Raw genomic sequence first — 15,388 nt, 5'->3', positions numbered from 1 at the left:
AAAATATGTATTTCTTATTAACAATTGAGTAAATAGTACTTAGGAAGCTATAAAGATTCTAAATAGAATTGTCAGCTAGACGGAGGGAGAATGATAGATGAACTCTTGTACTGCTTCACACTACTGAACATTAACATGTACTAAGGGGTGTTAATGAGTCAATCCGAGATTGAGCTTAGGTTAGTCTCGGCTTGAGCTTGAAGCTCGTGAGCTTGGGCTCAAATCGAGCTCGAAGCTCGTTGAGCCTGAACTCCTTTTGAGCTTGGCTCGAAGCTCGTTGAGCTCAAAACTCCTTTTGGTGGGCTTGGTACGGCTAAAGGCTTGAGGCTTGATCAAGGCTTGTCAAGCCCAAAATCAGCAAGGCTTAAATTTTACTTTTATAACTCTTATATTTTATCACTTGATCTATCTTTCGATATGAGATTATTTTCTTTCTCTATCTTTTGTTGGTTTTTAAACAACAACAATAAATCAATAACTATGAATGAAAGTTCAAATTAGTGACTTAGTGAGAACACAAATTAGATCTTTGAAAATTCAATTTAATTTCTAAGTCCTAAATTTGAAACAAAGTTTACGCGTTATTAATTGATTTATAATGAAAAAAATTAATAATATGCAAAAAAAATTGAGCTTGTCATGAGCTCTCAAGCTGAGCCAAGGATAGCTAAGGCTTGGCTTGTTAAAGTTCGAGTCGAGTCTATTTGAGCTGAGCCTATACTGAGCTTTGATCGAGCTGTTTATGAGCAAACACGACTCGTTAACACCCCCCTACCCGTACTAATATAAGAAACAAAAAAACACTTACTTTGTACTCGTATATGAATAGACTTGATAGTTGAACTCTCTTGCTCCTCATTATTCATCTTTACCATTACTAATTTAGGAATTACAAACTTTTCCTACTAGACATTAAAAAACAACGCATGTGATATTGGTCCTAACCAAGAAGAATCAGATCTTTCAAAATGCCATTCCATTCGCATTGCATAGTATGAAACAAGAACGCCCTACTCTTTTACTCTCTAGGATCACACATAGTTTCATTTACAAAGACTTTCTAGCTTCGTTACATATCTTGCAAGATCGATTACCATCGTTGATAGTCTTGAACTCTTGATACTCAGTGCTCTTCCAAGAAAAAGCATTGTGGCGGTTAAGAAATGATTCCCTTGAACTAAACCTGATCTGCTGGATCATCATTTTCAGACTGTGTGGACACAGATTCGCTCGCTTGCATCATGAATGTGCATGCTTCGACTGCTTCATCCACTGTGGGATGTATGTGCTCCTCGCCGAAGATTTCAATAGACTTGGAAAGATGCATTTTCTTGAATACCTCACTTCCTGGGTTAGCTAATATCAGCTGCAGCAGCAGAAGCAAAACTAAGTAAATATAGTCTAGAGAAAGAAAAGTATGAATTTTAAGACTAAATTTGTACCTTTAAACTCTTTCTTTCAATTAGTTTTGCTACTTCTTCTAACAAGCTTATCCCACCAGTGTCGATGCTACCTACGGCTGCAAGGAAATGTCTAGTTGTTATACATATGTTTACTTTGTAAACTTTGTTAGAGTAATTTGTATGGATTTGGTTGAATTTGATTTCGATTACAAACGAAATCATTTAGACATTCAAAAAATTAAAACAGCTGATTGAAGTAATGTACTTCGTGTAACTTTACCTCCTAGATCAAGTATAACATACTGCAGACTTTGTCCTCTGCAAATTTTTATTCTATCTTCTTCTTCATCAACCCATCTAATGATTCTGCAATAATTTAGAATGTGATTGAATTAATTTTGAGCACTAGAAACATAATTATGGAAACAGAGCTTACAGTAAGGTTAATACTACCTTCGTCCAGATTTAACTGTCACGTTTTATTTTAAGATATCACAATTAATTTTGGACAAAGGGAGCTAGTACTAGCTACTTAATACACGTACCTTTCTCTCAAGTAATTAGTGCAAGCGAAGTTGATCGGACCATCAATCTGTAGAATGAGAATTCCAGCAACTCTATGGGCAAAATCATAGTGTCGGATGTTTCTGTAGGACGCGGTGTCTGGTATGTTTCCTAGCATCACGGTCTTAGGCCTTGCCGCTACTAGCAGAAGTCTCACCACAGATAGGCAAATCTGCACATAAACAATATAAGATTTTTTAGAGCTGTTGGAAAACCAGAATACGGAGTTGCTATTTTATACACCATTGGTCTGCAATACATGTCACATTAGCCTAGTTTTTCAAAGGGGATTCAAATTTGTTCTTGCATAACATACCGCGGTAATCAAGCCATTCTCCACACTGCCAAAGACGACACCAAGGTAGGAACTTATGCAGATGATAAAGTCGAATTTGTCAACCTTCCATAGATGATAGGCTTCTTCGTATTTGATGAGGCCAAGCATGGCATTGATTATTATAGACGAAAGAACCACAAGCGGGGTGAAACTAAAAAAAGGTATTAGGAACAACAATGTTATGATCATTGCTATTGACATTATTATGTTTGACACCACTGTTTGACATCCTGCATTAAAATTCACTGCTGTTCTTGAAAATATTCCTGTAAAATACAATGATTAAATTTTAGGGACGACATGTAAGGAAAGTTATAAAATCCAATAGTAAAAACGTAGGCATATAATACCTGTAGTGAGATAGCAAGAAGTACATGAGCCAACAATGTTCATTAGCCCAAACGCGAGCATCTCTTTGTTTCCATCAATGTGATAGTTCTTAACCAATGCAAAGCTTCGTCCGACTGCTACACCTTCCTATATTGTTACAATTGTTAGGGTCCATTCGAATAGAGAAACATACCAAAAGTATATATATACTGATTCACTGGTATATTTGACATATATATCTGTTTTTTTACTTAGATTTATTTCATTAGGCTGAAAAAACAGGGCTTGCAGACAGTAAAAAGTGTTTAAATTTACTGAAGTTGTACTTATTGGTTATGAAACGATAATGATCAATGTAATGCACGAATAGGATTAAGAACGTTTGATCGATTCATAAATAGCTTCATGTAATTATACAAATGAAGCATCAAATAAATCTAGTGTTTCTCATTTTATAGCCAGGCACATATAATATAAATAGCGAGTAATTAGAATTTTACTGCATCATGCATTTATACCTGCATACTAATCATATTATTCCTAGTGTTAAGATGACTAGTTAATCAAACTTACAGCCAATGCTATGATTCCAGTAATGGCTCCTGTCTTAATTGCACTGCCAAGGAAGGGTGATCCGAATGCCAAATACTTAAAAGATGGCGGGTTCAGTCCTTTCTTCAAATGTCCGATCTAATATTACATCAAAAAAATTTTTGTAAAGTTGTTGAAACACCATATGAGCATGTATTATGTAAAACATATATGATTACTTACCACTTGGACACCATGATTGTCGGCATGGGTGAGGTAGACAAGCAAGCTTCCTAGAATAACAGATGTGAGGGGAGCCATTGCACTTATCCAAAAGAAAATCGGTTTTCTCTTACTCTGCATACGGATTAAAGGATTGATACCGATAACTTCAGTTTAGCACTTTAGCATATTACACATACGAGTGTATCTTAGAAAGCTCAAATGTAGCTATAGGTATCTCGAAGTTTAAGTTTTGGTCAATCATTCTCTCAATTCAAATAATTTTACATATCTAAAAAACTGCAAATAAACAAATGACATTATCATTTTGAAATTGGTATAACATACTCCCTCTGTCCCCATTTTATTGCACCATGTGACTCACAAAATTCTAACATAAAGTTGGTCCATGGTGCAAAAATAGGGAATAGAGGGAGTACATAATTATATTTTTTATGATCAAAATGACCCTGTCACACATAATAATTGTAAGAAGGTACATATTTCTTGAAAATTGGAAGTCTAATTGGGTCAATATAAGTTTGATCAAAGTATTATATTGATGACTTTAATTTCTTATGTTTTTTAAGCACTCTCCCTCCCATGAAACTGTGAATCTGACTTAGCTCTATACTGTTAGTAAGAGAGTCCACTTTATAAGACCCATGAAGGCATGGAGGTTTGATCCCAAAACTATAAGGCAATAGGTCAGCCAAGAGTAATACGAGCCTTGTAAAGTTTTTAATTCTCTTCTTTTATCATTGTGGTGTGTTATCTAGAAAGACTATGCTTCAACATATTTACGAATATAATTTTGTGGGAGCATATTAGCTACTTATTAACAAATTATAAACCTGAAACTTTAATAAACTGAATTTATAATTACAAATGTTTATACTTAGAGGACATGAATACTCACGTAGAACTTTGCCAACAGCATGTAAAACAGAAAGCTACAACCCAGAATCGCCGATTGCCATCTCCACTGTAACAACAAATAAAAGATCAAACTTAGTACCATTATGAATTAGCTACTTGATTAAACAAATTAAATATGTCAAATATTTGCTTAACTCTTGAGTTAAGTTGTTAATCATCAGTCATGCAAGTGATAAATGGGATTAATCTCGTTATAACAATACTTCCTTATCATTATCAATCAATCAATCGACATATATACTAATTTGATCAATTTGAGCGATATATAACATGTTACTTTTTAATGTAAAACAAATTTTTTTTCTAGTTTTAAATTGTCTACTAAATAAAAAATTTCAAGTACTTACAATACTTTCTACTATTAATATGTTTGCAAATCTTATTTTTTGAAAGACATATACTATGTTACTTGAACTACTCAGCTCAACATGAGTACGTGTCCAAGTGTCTAACTAGACTATTTTGTGAAAAAATTCCATGTTTTTGAATTATCAGAATGAAGTGTTTAAGTATCCAGAATTTGATACGGGTATTTGAGATGAAATGAAGAGTTCAAATACATAGCACAAATGTGAAATTGTATACAGAGTACTCTGTATTTCTTTTTACTAATTTAACAACCGTTACACAGAAATTTATTGTACATGAAAGTTTGATATTTGTGCTAAAAAAGTTACCTCATGAGTTTGGGAAAAAATAGCTTTTAGAACTGAAATAATATTGGATTTATGAGTGAAATGTCGTAATCCCAAAATTCCTTTAAGCTGTTGAAAAGAAACACTTGTTGCGACTCCTCCCATGAACCCTAATATGGTGGCGTGCGACAGTAGGTCCACAATAAATCCCAGTCTGTACATACAAAATTTTGTCAATGACTTCATTTTTGTTTTTATACTATGATATTACTACATTTTTATAGCTTTATTAATAATATAATGTAGTCGCCTAAAAAATCATGAAGGACACTACTAATTATAAAAGATACAAAAATCATCTTTCAAAAAAAAAAAAATACAAAAATCAAAGTATCATGACGTTATACTCCGTACTATTCACTTCATTTCACATCTTTAAACCATTAATAATTGCATAGCACTAAAGTGATTAAGTTTAGTGTTACAACTCCATTCAAAAAAAAAAAAAAAAATTGTTTTAAAGTATCTCTTTGTTTCTTCTTAAGCCTCTCTTCTCTCTCGAAAAACTCTAACCTCTATTATTGAATTTTGGAGGGACTACCATCGTTTTTTACTGGTGGAAAGCCCCAATCTTTGTTTTGTGTGTGCTTTTTCTCTTTATTTTTGTTTGTTCTAGGTTTATAATAACTCTTCCTCTTTTAGGAGGAACGTTTCTCCCTCGAAAGAAAGGGCTTTTCTTCTTCTTTAGGAGGATATTCTCCTTTGAAAGAAAAGGTTTTTCTTTTTGAGGGAGGATTTGATTTTTGTTTGATGGATTGCTGCAAAGTTGTTTCATGGGTAAAGATTTGTGCGGGAACGAAAAAGAGGTTAATCTTTCGATTACAACCAGACGAAAATTTTCTTCACTGCTATCAATAGACCCCCTCGACGATAAAGACGATAAATCACAGCGATGTGAAAGAGGGTATAAAGAATCTATAATTTGCAACAAAGATCGTAGCTTTGTTGAAAGCATGTTTTTATTTGATTCAATTGTTATGTATTTATTTGATATAAATCTCTTTGTAAATGTAGTATGACTTTTTATTTATGAATCAATCTTTGTTCAAAAAAAAAACTTCCATTCAAAATAATTAATACGCGTGTATAGAATAATTTTAAATTTTTTGACAAAGAGAGTAAAGAATAAATACGAAATTTTATATTCTTGAAAATGAATATATTGCAATTATACAATTAAAATAATAAAAACTTAAATTTATACATCCCCATTCTTTAAAGTTTTTATTTGAACGTGAGTGTCTCACAAAAATGTTCAAACAATGAATAAATTTTACAAAAAGGATGGAGTACTATATCAAGATATGTTAATAAATGTGCTATGTTAAATGGAGTCTTCTTATAAGCTCATATGGTATTATGGTGTCCCTCCGGGCTCCGGTTCTATACATTGTGATAAATCTTCCTTACATAATGAGTGCAAAGTGGACTTGTGAAATTGCGAGTGCTTAAATTTTCAATGTTAACATCAATTTCGAACAAAGGTAGTAATAATGAACATACTTAGTATTATAGTATATAGGAAGGAGTTTCCATCTCACTTGTAGAGCTAAGCTAATTTAAAATACTCTCTTTGCTTTTAATTGTTTTTCACATTTGATATCTACACGGTTTTAAATGCAATTTTGTAATAAAAATATTTCAAATTACGCATAATAAAAAATTATTATAAAAATTGCATATTTGAAAACTAAAATTCATGACGAATTTAACAAAATTTCACATAACTGTGTCTTTAATAAATTAATTACCTGAGGAGGCCAAGAGAAGCTTGAATAACACCAGTAAAGAAAGTAGCTGTAAATGCCAAATGTAAATATTCTCTAGGATTATCGGTGGGACTGACGACCTTACCCAAGATATCAGTATACAAAAGAGATGCAACTGCAACTGTGCCTATTGCCAAATCTCTTGAACTCCCCATCATTGCGTATACCAATGGTGGTACCAAACTTGAGTCTACATTCCCAATATAAATACCTTATCAACTCAAAAATATATAAAGATTATCTATTTCATTTTCAGCTAAAATAAATATGAATTAGGTGAATATAATATGTACACCCTTTACCCCTTATGTTGTTTTTCAAATAAATAAAAAATGGAATAATTTGTTATTATTGGTTTGTATAGTATGAATCTAGTAGGTACTTTTTATATTAGTATTTCAAATCAGTTAGTAATGGTAATAACTAATAAGCACGATACTATTGTATGAAAATATACTCATGAACTTCGGTTTTTTAAAGTGTTACATTTTTCTTTTACGGTCGTTTTTTTTTTCAAGTGTTGTTGATAATGTGTCAAGTAAGGATGATGAGGTGGTGGATAAGAAAATGAAATAAAAGGAAGAATATAAACAATATTATACCATTAGGAAATAAAGATTTTTAACATAAAAAAAATATTAATAAAATAAAAAAGTAAGAATATATTAATATATATCCTAAATTGCATACGTAATATTCTGAAATAGTAATTATGAGCACTAAAAATTCTTAATTTGATGGTCCTAAATTTGAAAATAGACGATATTATATATGCATGCAATACTTGTTCAGTTCACCTTAAAAAATAATATTCAGTAAAACTAAGTTCATGAAATAAATTTTATATCAATAAAAATAATCTCAGTTTGGTAAAAATCAGCTACTCTAAATAAGAAATATAATAGAGAATTAGTAGAATACTTTCAGCTCTATAAAAATAATTTAAATTAAGCAAAAATAAGATAAAGTGAACAAGGTTATACAATAAAATGACAATAAAATTATTAGATATATTTCCAAAATTTTAGTGATTGATATAAAAATATATACCATAATTTTAATAAAGGGTAATGTTATATGCAGTCCTTAATATGCTTAATTTTTTTAGTATTAAGTTGGAAATTTATCGACAATTTACGAGTAAATCAGTGTAATAAATGTTTATTTATTGTCAATTCTTTTCACTTTTAATTTCTTATATGCAGCCCTTAAGGATGCATATATCTTTTTCCTTTAATAATATATTATTTTTCTTGAATTTCATTCCCCCATTTATTACCATTTCTATGATCATAGTCATAGTAAAACTATTGAAAAGATGGTAAAAATAGATACGATGAGTCATATCTTATGTGGAACCAATAAATGAGTGTTAGATAAGGTTGTGTACAAAGTATAATTTTGACTCCATTGGCTTTGAACAATACGATGCATATATTAATTGTTATCAAATAAGACTTGGTGTAATTGGTTATAGATTCACTAATTATGAGATCATAAGGTTAAATTCTCCTAACTATAGCACTTGAGGGTGAGGGTATTTTAACATTCTTTCTCACCTCCAAGTATCATATCGGTAAATACTGAACCATAAAAATTAACAAGGATTGAAATAAGATCCTTCTCTTAAACATTTATAATAAAGATATGTACATTAGACCTTTTTATCTCATTAACATGTCATCTCTATGACTCTGTGGACAATGAAATTTGCTATAAACACCCTTAAGAAAATTACTTTACGCAAATATATTTTTTTTTCTAACATAGTCATATAAATGCATTACGGAGTATTCATAATTCTTTTGAAATGCAAGCTCAATTCTCTAACTATAAATCACATGAACTGATAAGCTAACCACATAAACTCACCACAAATCCAATTCACTAATTAATAACCAATCACCTTTAAATTCGTCACTAATTTGATAAAAATTCACCTTAATTATTCTATCAATAGCACATTCACTAATTAACCACCAATGACCTTAAAATTCGTCACTAATTTAATCAAAAATTCACTTTAATTTTATCAATTTGCTATGTAAATTATGAACTCTGCTACTCAAAAAAAGTACTACGTATACGTTATTGTAAGACATCTGGTGACATTATGTAACGCGTCTATAGAAAAATGAAAGTTTTGGTGTATAAAACAACTTACATAGGCCGACAAGAGGAGGTAAAGTAGCCAAATTAGCATAACTAATCCCTTGAGGAATAGCAAGACTAGCAATGGTTATCCCGGCGATCAAATCCGCTTTAAACAACTTGAATTGGTAACGAGGCGCCCATTCAAAAATCGGTACAAAATATTGTAATCCTAGAAGTAATCTCCTTTGAAATGGCTGGTTTTTCCATTTCCTAAAAGGATCATCAGGGAAAAACGTCTCCTTGAGGTTAGACGTCAAGGTTGTAGCGAAAGACTTTTGGCTAGGAATTGGCACTCGACGACTACCGCGTTCGAATTTGCTTTTGTTAACCATTGCATAGATGTTGGTTGAAGGAATATCTAATAGTGGATTGTTATGCTAGGAATAATGGAGGATCAATTCATACCTAAAATTTATTTGTAAAATTTTGGTGTGTATATTGTTTAAAGAGGGCAAAAGGAAATTGGTAGGGTTACAAAATATGGCTTTTGCTAATATTTGAGGGATTAATAACAATTTAAAGATGGTGCTAGGCTTGCAAATTTCTGTATGAATGTGTGTGTATATATAGGCAAAGGTCTAGTTTGTTTACAAAAATGAATGTATCTTTTTATTAATAGTAATGAAATTATAAAGTGAATATTTTTGGTATGAAATATTCCGTATAATGTGAATTCATTAAGGAGATTTTAGGTATAATAATGTGAATATAATTTAAAAAAATTTTATTGTGACTAACATAATTGGTTGATTGTTTAGGAATGAATCGATAATTGATTATGCCACATAATATAATTTTATCCATTGTTCTCTGGAAATGAGAAATGCTTATCTAAAAAAAAGAAAAAAAAAAGAAATGCTTATCTAAAAATATCCAGTAATTATGTAACAGAATTAGGAAATTTAAGATAATAATAGAGGAATTTGTTTTAATTAAGGCTGACTATGTTTCAATGGGCTATAAATTCTTAATTGACCAACGAATTTTTTATTTATGTAATTTTCGCGCGTATTAAATTGCAATCCAGTCTAGCGCAGGCCATATCTTTTACTTTAGCCCATCTCAAATAATGAAGCCTTCTAATTCCATAAAATAAAAGACCCAAACCCAAATGAAGCTCCATGACTAAGATGAAAAAACCGAGGAAAAAATTTAGAGGTGTTAGAAAAATAAGGAGAAAATATGAGAGATGGAGAGAGAATTGATCAGTTTATTATTCCATAGAGTGGGAATATATATACATGTATATTATCTGGGGTTCCATCATCGGATAAAATCAAATACCCAACTCTAGAATATTCTAGATAATACATGGGATAATAGTCATCCACATTTAATATTTCATAACACCCCCTTGGATGACTATAAAACGATAACTAAAATTTACAAAAAAAACTCGTACAAAATAATTTGTAATGCGCATAAGATGCTGCCTCGTTAAAAACCTTATCAGGAAAACCCAGTGGGAAAAAAACCATGGTTAAGGAAAAAAGAGTGCAGCGCGCATTAACTCCCCCTCATGACTACATCACTTGAGATCTTTAAGACGACGCAATCCAATGCCGTAAGCTAACTTTTTGAATGTGGCGGTTGGGAGTGCATTAGTAAACAAATCTGCCAAGTTTTCACTCGAGCAAATCTTAAGGACTTTTATATCACCATTCTTCTGTAGATCATGAGTGTAGAAGAATTTTGGTAAAATGTGCTTTGTTCGATCACCTTTGATATACCCTTCCTTAAGTTGGGCGATGCATGTTGCATTATCTCATATAAAGTTGTTGGAACTTCTTTCTCGGAGTTTATGCCACAATCTGTCTGTATATTTTGAATTACATACCTTAACCATACACATTCACGACTAGCCTCATGGATTGCCAAAATTTCTGCATGGTTAGAAGAAGTAGCTGCAATTGTTTGTTTCATAGAACGCCAAGAAATAGAAGTACCTCCACACATAAACACATTTCCAGTTTGTGATCTAGCATTATGAGGATCAGACATATACCCTGCATCTGCAAAACCAATCAAACCTTCTTTGGATAGGTTAGAGAAAAATAAACCCATATCTTTCGTAGCTTGAAGGTAACGAAGTACATGTTTAACCCCATTCCAATGCCTTCGGGTGGGACATGAGCTAAATCTTGCTAACAAATTTACTGAAAATGATATGTCGGGTCGTGTATGACTAGCAAGATACATTAATGCCCCTATTGCACTTAAATATGGTACTTCAGGACCAAGAATTTCTTCGTCATTCTCCCGAGGTCGGAAGGGATCTTTTTCTACATCAAGTGCTCTAACAACCATAGGGCTACTCAGTGGATGTGTTGTATCCATAGAAAATCTTTTAAGAACCTTTTCTATGTATGTTGACTGGTGCACAAGGATTCCATTCTTTAGATGTTCAATTTGTAACCCTAAGCAAAATTTAGTTTTTCCAAGATCTTTCATTTCAAATTCTTTCTTTAAGCACTCCATTGTTATTGAAATCTCTTCAGGAGTTCCAATAATATTTAAATCATCAACATATATTGCAATTATGACATATCCTGATACAAATCTCTTTATAAAAATGCATGGGCATATAGGGTCATTCTTATACCCTTCTTTCAACAAGTACTCACTTAGTCGATTATACCACATGCGCCCTGATTGTTTCAATCCATATAGAGATCTATTCAATTTTATTGAGTACTGTTCTCGAGAACTTCCATTTGCTGCTTTTGGCAGTTCAAATCCTTCTGGGAGTTTCATGTATATGTCATTATCCAGTGGGCCATATAAGTAAGCTGTGACTACATCCATCAAGCGTAAATCAAGTCCTTCTCTTATTGCTAGACTAATTAGAAATCTAAAAGTAGTTGCATCCACCATGGGAGAGTATGTCTCCTCATAATCAATACCGGGTCTTTGTGAGAATCCTTGTGCAACTAATCGGGCCTTGTATCTTACAATATCACCATTTTCATTTCTTTTTCGTACAAAGACCCATTTATATCCCACTGGTATTACATCTTCAGGTGTACGGACTACAGGTCCGAATACTACTCTTTTTGCGAGAGATTTCAATTCAATTTCAATTGCTTCTTTCCATTTTTTCCAATCACTTCTTTGTCTACATTCATTAATGGATTTTGGCTCATGATCCTCATCATCATTTATGACATCTAATGCTACATTGCCTGCAAAAACATCATCGACGTCGATTTGGTTTCGGTTCCATGTAATTCCAGACATGATAAAATTTGTTGAAATTTCTACATTGTCAGGTACCTGAATATCCTTTTCCATCATGTCTAAGGTCTCTTCTGGAGATCCTTCAAAATTTATAGCTTCCTCGGTCTGGCCAATGTCAATGGTTGCTCCTTTTCTCTTCCGAGGGTTTTTATCTTTGGAACCGATGGGTCTACCACGCTTCAGGCGTGTTTTAAATCCATTTGCAACTTGGACTTGTCCTTCTGGGACATCAATTTTAATCGGAGCATTTTCAGCTGGTATATGTGACTTTGTCACTTTCTTTGGGTCAGCAAATGAGTCTGGCAATTGATTTGCTAAGTTTTGTAAATGAATTATCTTTTGGACTTCCAATTCACATTGTTTGGTACGAGGATCTAGATGAGATAACGATAATTCATTCCAACTAATCTCCTTTTGCAGCTGTTTATTTCTCCCCCTAATGTTGGAAAAACTGATTCATCAAAACGACAATCTGCAAAACGAGCCGTAAATAAATCTCCTATCGTTGGCTCTAGGTACTTAATTATCGATGGAGATTCATATCCAACATATATCCCTAGTCTTCTCTGAGGGCCCATTTTAGTGCGTTGTGGTGGAGCAATTGGAACATATACTGCACATCCAAATATTCTCAAATGGGATACATTTGGTTCCTGACCAAAAACCAGTTGTGATGGGGAGAACTTATGATAACTTGTCGGCCTGATGCGAATTAGTGCTGCTGCATGTAATATAGCATGCCCCCAAGCAGAGATTGGGAGTTTAGATTTCATAAGTAATGGTCGAGCAATCAATTGTAAACGTTTAATTAACGATTCCGCAAGACCATTTTGTGTGTGAACATGTGCTACAGGATGTTCAACACTAATCTCGATTGACATGCAATATTCATCAAAGGCCTGGGATGTGAATTCACAAGCGTTATCAAGACGAATAGCTTTAATAGGAAAGTCTGGAAAATGTGCTCGTAATTTGATCAACTGAGCAAGTAGTCTCGCAAACGCCAGGTTGCGAGTTGATAACAATGATACGTGTGACCATCTAGTTGATGCATCTATTAAAACCATGAAATATCTAAATGGCCCACACGGGGGATGAATTGGTCCACATATATCCCCTTGTATACGTTCTAGAAAAGTAATTGATTCGGAATTTATTTTAGCTGGTGATGGCCGGAGTATTAACTTGCCTATTGAGCAAGCAGCACATGAAAAATTATTATGAAGAATCTGCTGGCTCTTCAATGAGTGTCCACATGAATTTTCGATTATTTTTCACATCATTATTGAACCGGGATGGCCTAACCGGTCATGCCAAACTTTGAAGTCATCAGTAAACTTCTGGTTTACTATAGCATGTGATTCAATTGTATCGATTTTTGTATATTACAAACCAGTAGAGAATGTAGGTAATTTCTCCATAATAAGTTTATTGCCTTGAGTTATACTTGTGATTTGAAGGAATTCATTATTTCCTTCACTAATTGTCTCAATATGATATCCATTTTTTCGAATATCCTTAAAACTTAGTAAATTTCTTTGAGACTTAGGGGAGTATAATGCATCAATAATTTCCAATTTTGTTCCCCCTGGCAATAATACATTTGCTCTTCCGGAGCCTTCTATAATTCTTGTACTACCTGATATAGTACTCACACTAATCTCTTTCATCACCAATTGTGAAAAATATTTCTTTTCTTTAAGTATGGTGTGAGTGGTAGCACTATCAACTAGACATAAATCTTCACCAATGGTCGATGATTGAGCTCCAAAGGGATTCACATTCTAATAGAATTAAAGGAACTAAAATAAGATTCACTAAATCAAATATCTTAAATTAAATAATGAAATATGCGAAACATAAAATGTCCAAAAACATAAAATTGTCCAAAAACAAATGTTCCATAAACCATAAAGTCATAGTACTACGATAAAATTCTATAATAAATGCAAGCTAATTAACAGAGTTTATTCGCCAATGGGACATAATTTATTCAATTATTTTCTTCAGGATTAGGAAAGAAATCAGCCGCTTCCAGGTGAGTTGTATCACCGTAATCAAAATCACCTTCGCCATCCTCGTACACCAAATTTGTTTCCACTTTCTTTCCTTTCTGTTTGATTGATTGTTGATAAAGGTCTACTAGATGTTTTGGTGTACGACACACACGAGACCAATGGCCTTTTCCTCCACAACGGTAGCATATATTTTCATATTTATCCTTCTCATTCTTATTTCCATTTTTATTGTCCCACTTCTGGTGAGAGTATGAGTTCTTAAAATGACCACCTCGACCACGATCATGTCCACGTTCGCGGCCGCGACCACAACCTCGACCACGGCCTCGACCACGACTGCTGGCATGATCTCTAGCCTTTTGCCCTTTCCCACTATGGGATGTCGCATTCGCTTCAGGGAATGGAGTAGAGCCAGTTGGGCGTGATTCATGATTTTTCATTAATAGTTCATTATTTTGCTCAGCCACAAGGAGACAAGATATCAAATCAGAATATTTTGTAAAACCCTTTTCACGGTATTGTGTCTGCAGGACAACATTGTTTGCATGAAAAGTAGAATATGTTTTTTCTAACATTTCTGCATCCGTGATTTTCTCTCCACATAATTTCAATTGTGATGTAATTCTAAACATGGCTGAGTTGTATTCACTCACAGACTTAAAGTCTTGTAATCTTAAATGTAACCAGTCATAACGAGCCTTTGGTAATATCACAGTTTTCTGGTGGTCATACCTTTCCTTTAGATTACTCCAAAGGACTTGTGGGTCTTTAACAGTCAAGTACTCAGTCTTAAGGCCTTCATGAAGGTGATGGCGAAGGAATATCATAGCTTTAGCCTTATCTTGGCTTGTTGCAGTATTGTTTTCTTTAATAGTATCACCAAGTCCCTTTGCATCTAAGTGTATTTCAGCATCTAACACCCAAGACAGATAATTATTTCCAGTAATATCAAGAGCAACAAATTCGAGTTTTGCAAGGTTTGACATGATTCACTGATATATAAAACAATATTATAAATTAGGAACTAAGATGAAATTATAACATATATAAATATTGGCAGTCCATATTATTAAAAACAAAAAGAGAAAGAATCAAGCAACACTAGTTGCTGCCTTGCTCGGTGTGTCAGTCTATACACACTACTAAAGCACCTCTTTTGTCTTTCTTCCCTTCTCACTTCTCTTTTCTC

At 33.1% G+C, this 15,388-nt stretch overlaps 2 protein-coding genes across 2 annotated transcripts; both read right to left on the bottom strand.

Moving 5' to 3' along the window:
- Positions 1 to 628: 628 nt before the first annotated feature.
- On the bottom strand, positions 629 to 9,276 carry LOC110684891 (sulfate transporter 3.1-like). Its single transcript, XM_021861328.1, has 12 exons — positions 8,955 to 9,276; positions 6,773 to 6,980; positions 5,004 to 5,175; positions 4,307 to 4,372; positions 3,409 to 3,522; positions 3,208 to 3,324; positions 2,655 to 2,781; positions 2,284 to 2,570; positions 1,949 to 2,139; positions 1,684 to 1,769; positions 1,443 to 1,519; positions 629 to 1,366 (listed from the first exon to the last, which is right to left on the bottom strand). The coding sequence occupies exons 1-12, from the start codon at positions 9,274 to 9,276 to the stop codon at positions 1,178 to 1,180; spliced, it is 1,956 nt and encodes a 651-aa protein (XP_021717020.1). The 3' UTR covers positions 629 to 1,177.
- A 4,898-nt stretch (positions 9,277 to 14,174) lies between these two features.
- Positions 14,175 to 15,026, bottom strand: LOC110684889. Its single transcript, XM_021861327.1, has one exon. It carries the CDS (start codon positions 15,024 to 15,026, stop codon positions 14,175 to 14,177), a length of 852 nt encoding a protein of 283 aa, XP_021717019.1.
- Between the last annotated feature and the right edge of the window lie 362 nt (positions 15,027 to 15,388).

This window comes from Chenopodium quinoa, unplaced genomic scaffold (genome assembly GCF_001683475.1).
Source record: "Chenopodium quinoa cultivar QQ74 unplaced genomic scaffold, ASM168347v1, whole genome shotgun sequence".
NCBI lineage: Eukaryota > Viridiplantae > Streptophyta > Magnoliopsida > Caryophyllales > Amaranthaceae > Chenopodium > Chenopodium quinoa.
This window is presented reverse-complemented; position numbering and strand designations above follow the sequence as displayed.

What these genes read in the sequence shown, in the direction of transcription:
- LOC110684891 (XM_021861328.1), bottom strand. Translation starts at nt 9,276, where the DNA reads ATGGTTAACAAAAGCAAATTCGAACGCGGTAGTCGTCGAGTGCCAATT. An exon ending in GCTTCTCTTGGCCTCCTCAG is followed by an intron (nt 5,176 to 6,772) that starts GTAATTAATTTA and finishes TTGTATGTACAG; the next exon opens with ACTGGGATTTATTGTGGACC. An exon ending in TGCTGTTGGCAAAGTTCTAC is followed by an intron (nt 3,523 to 4,306) that starts GTGAGTATTCAT and finishes ATCCGTATGCAG; the next exon opens with AGTAAGAGAAAACCGATTTT.
- LOC110684889 (XM_021861327.1), bottom strand. Translation starts at nt 15,026, where the DNA reads ATGATATTCCTTCGCCATCACCTTCATGAAGGCCTTAAGACTGAGTAC.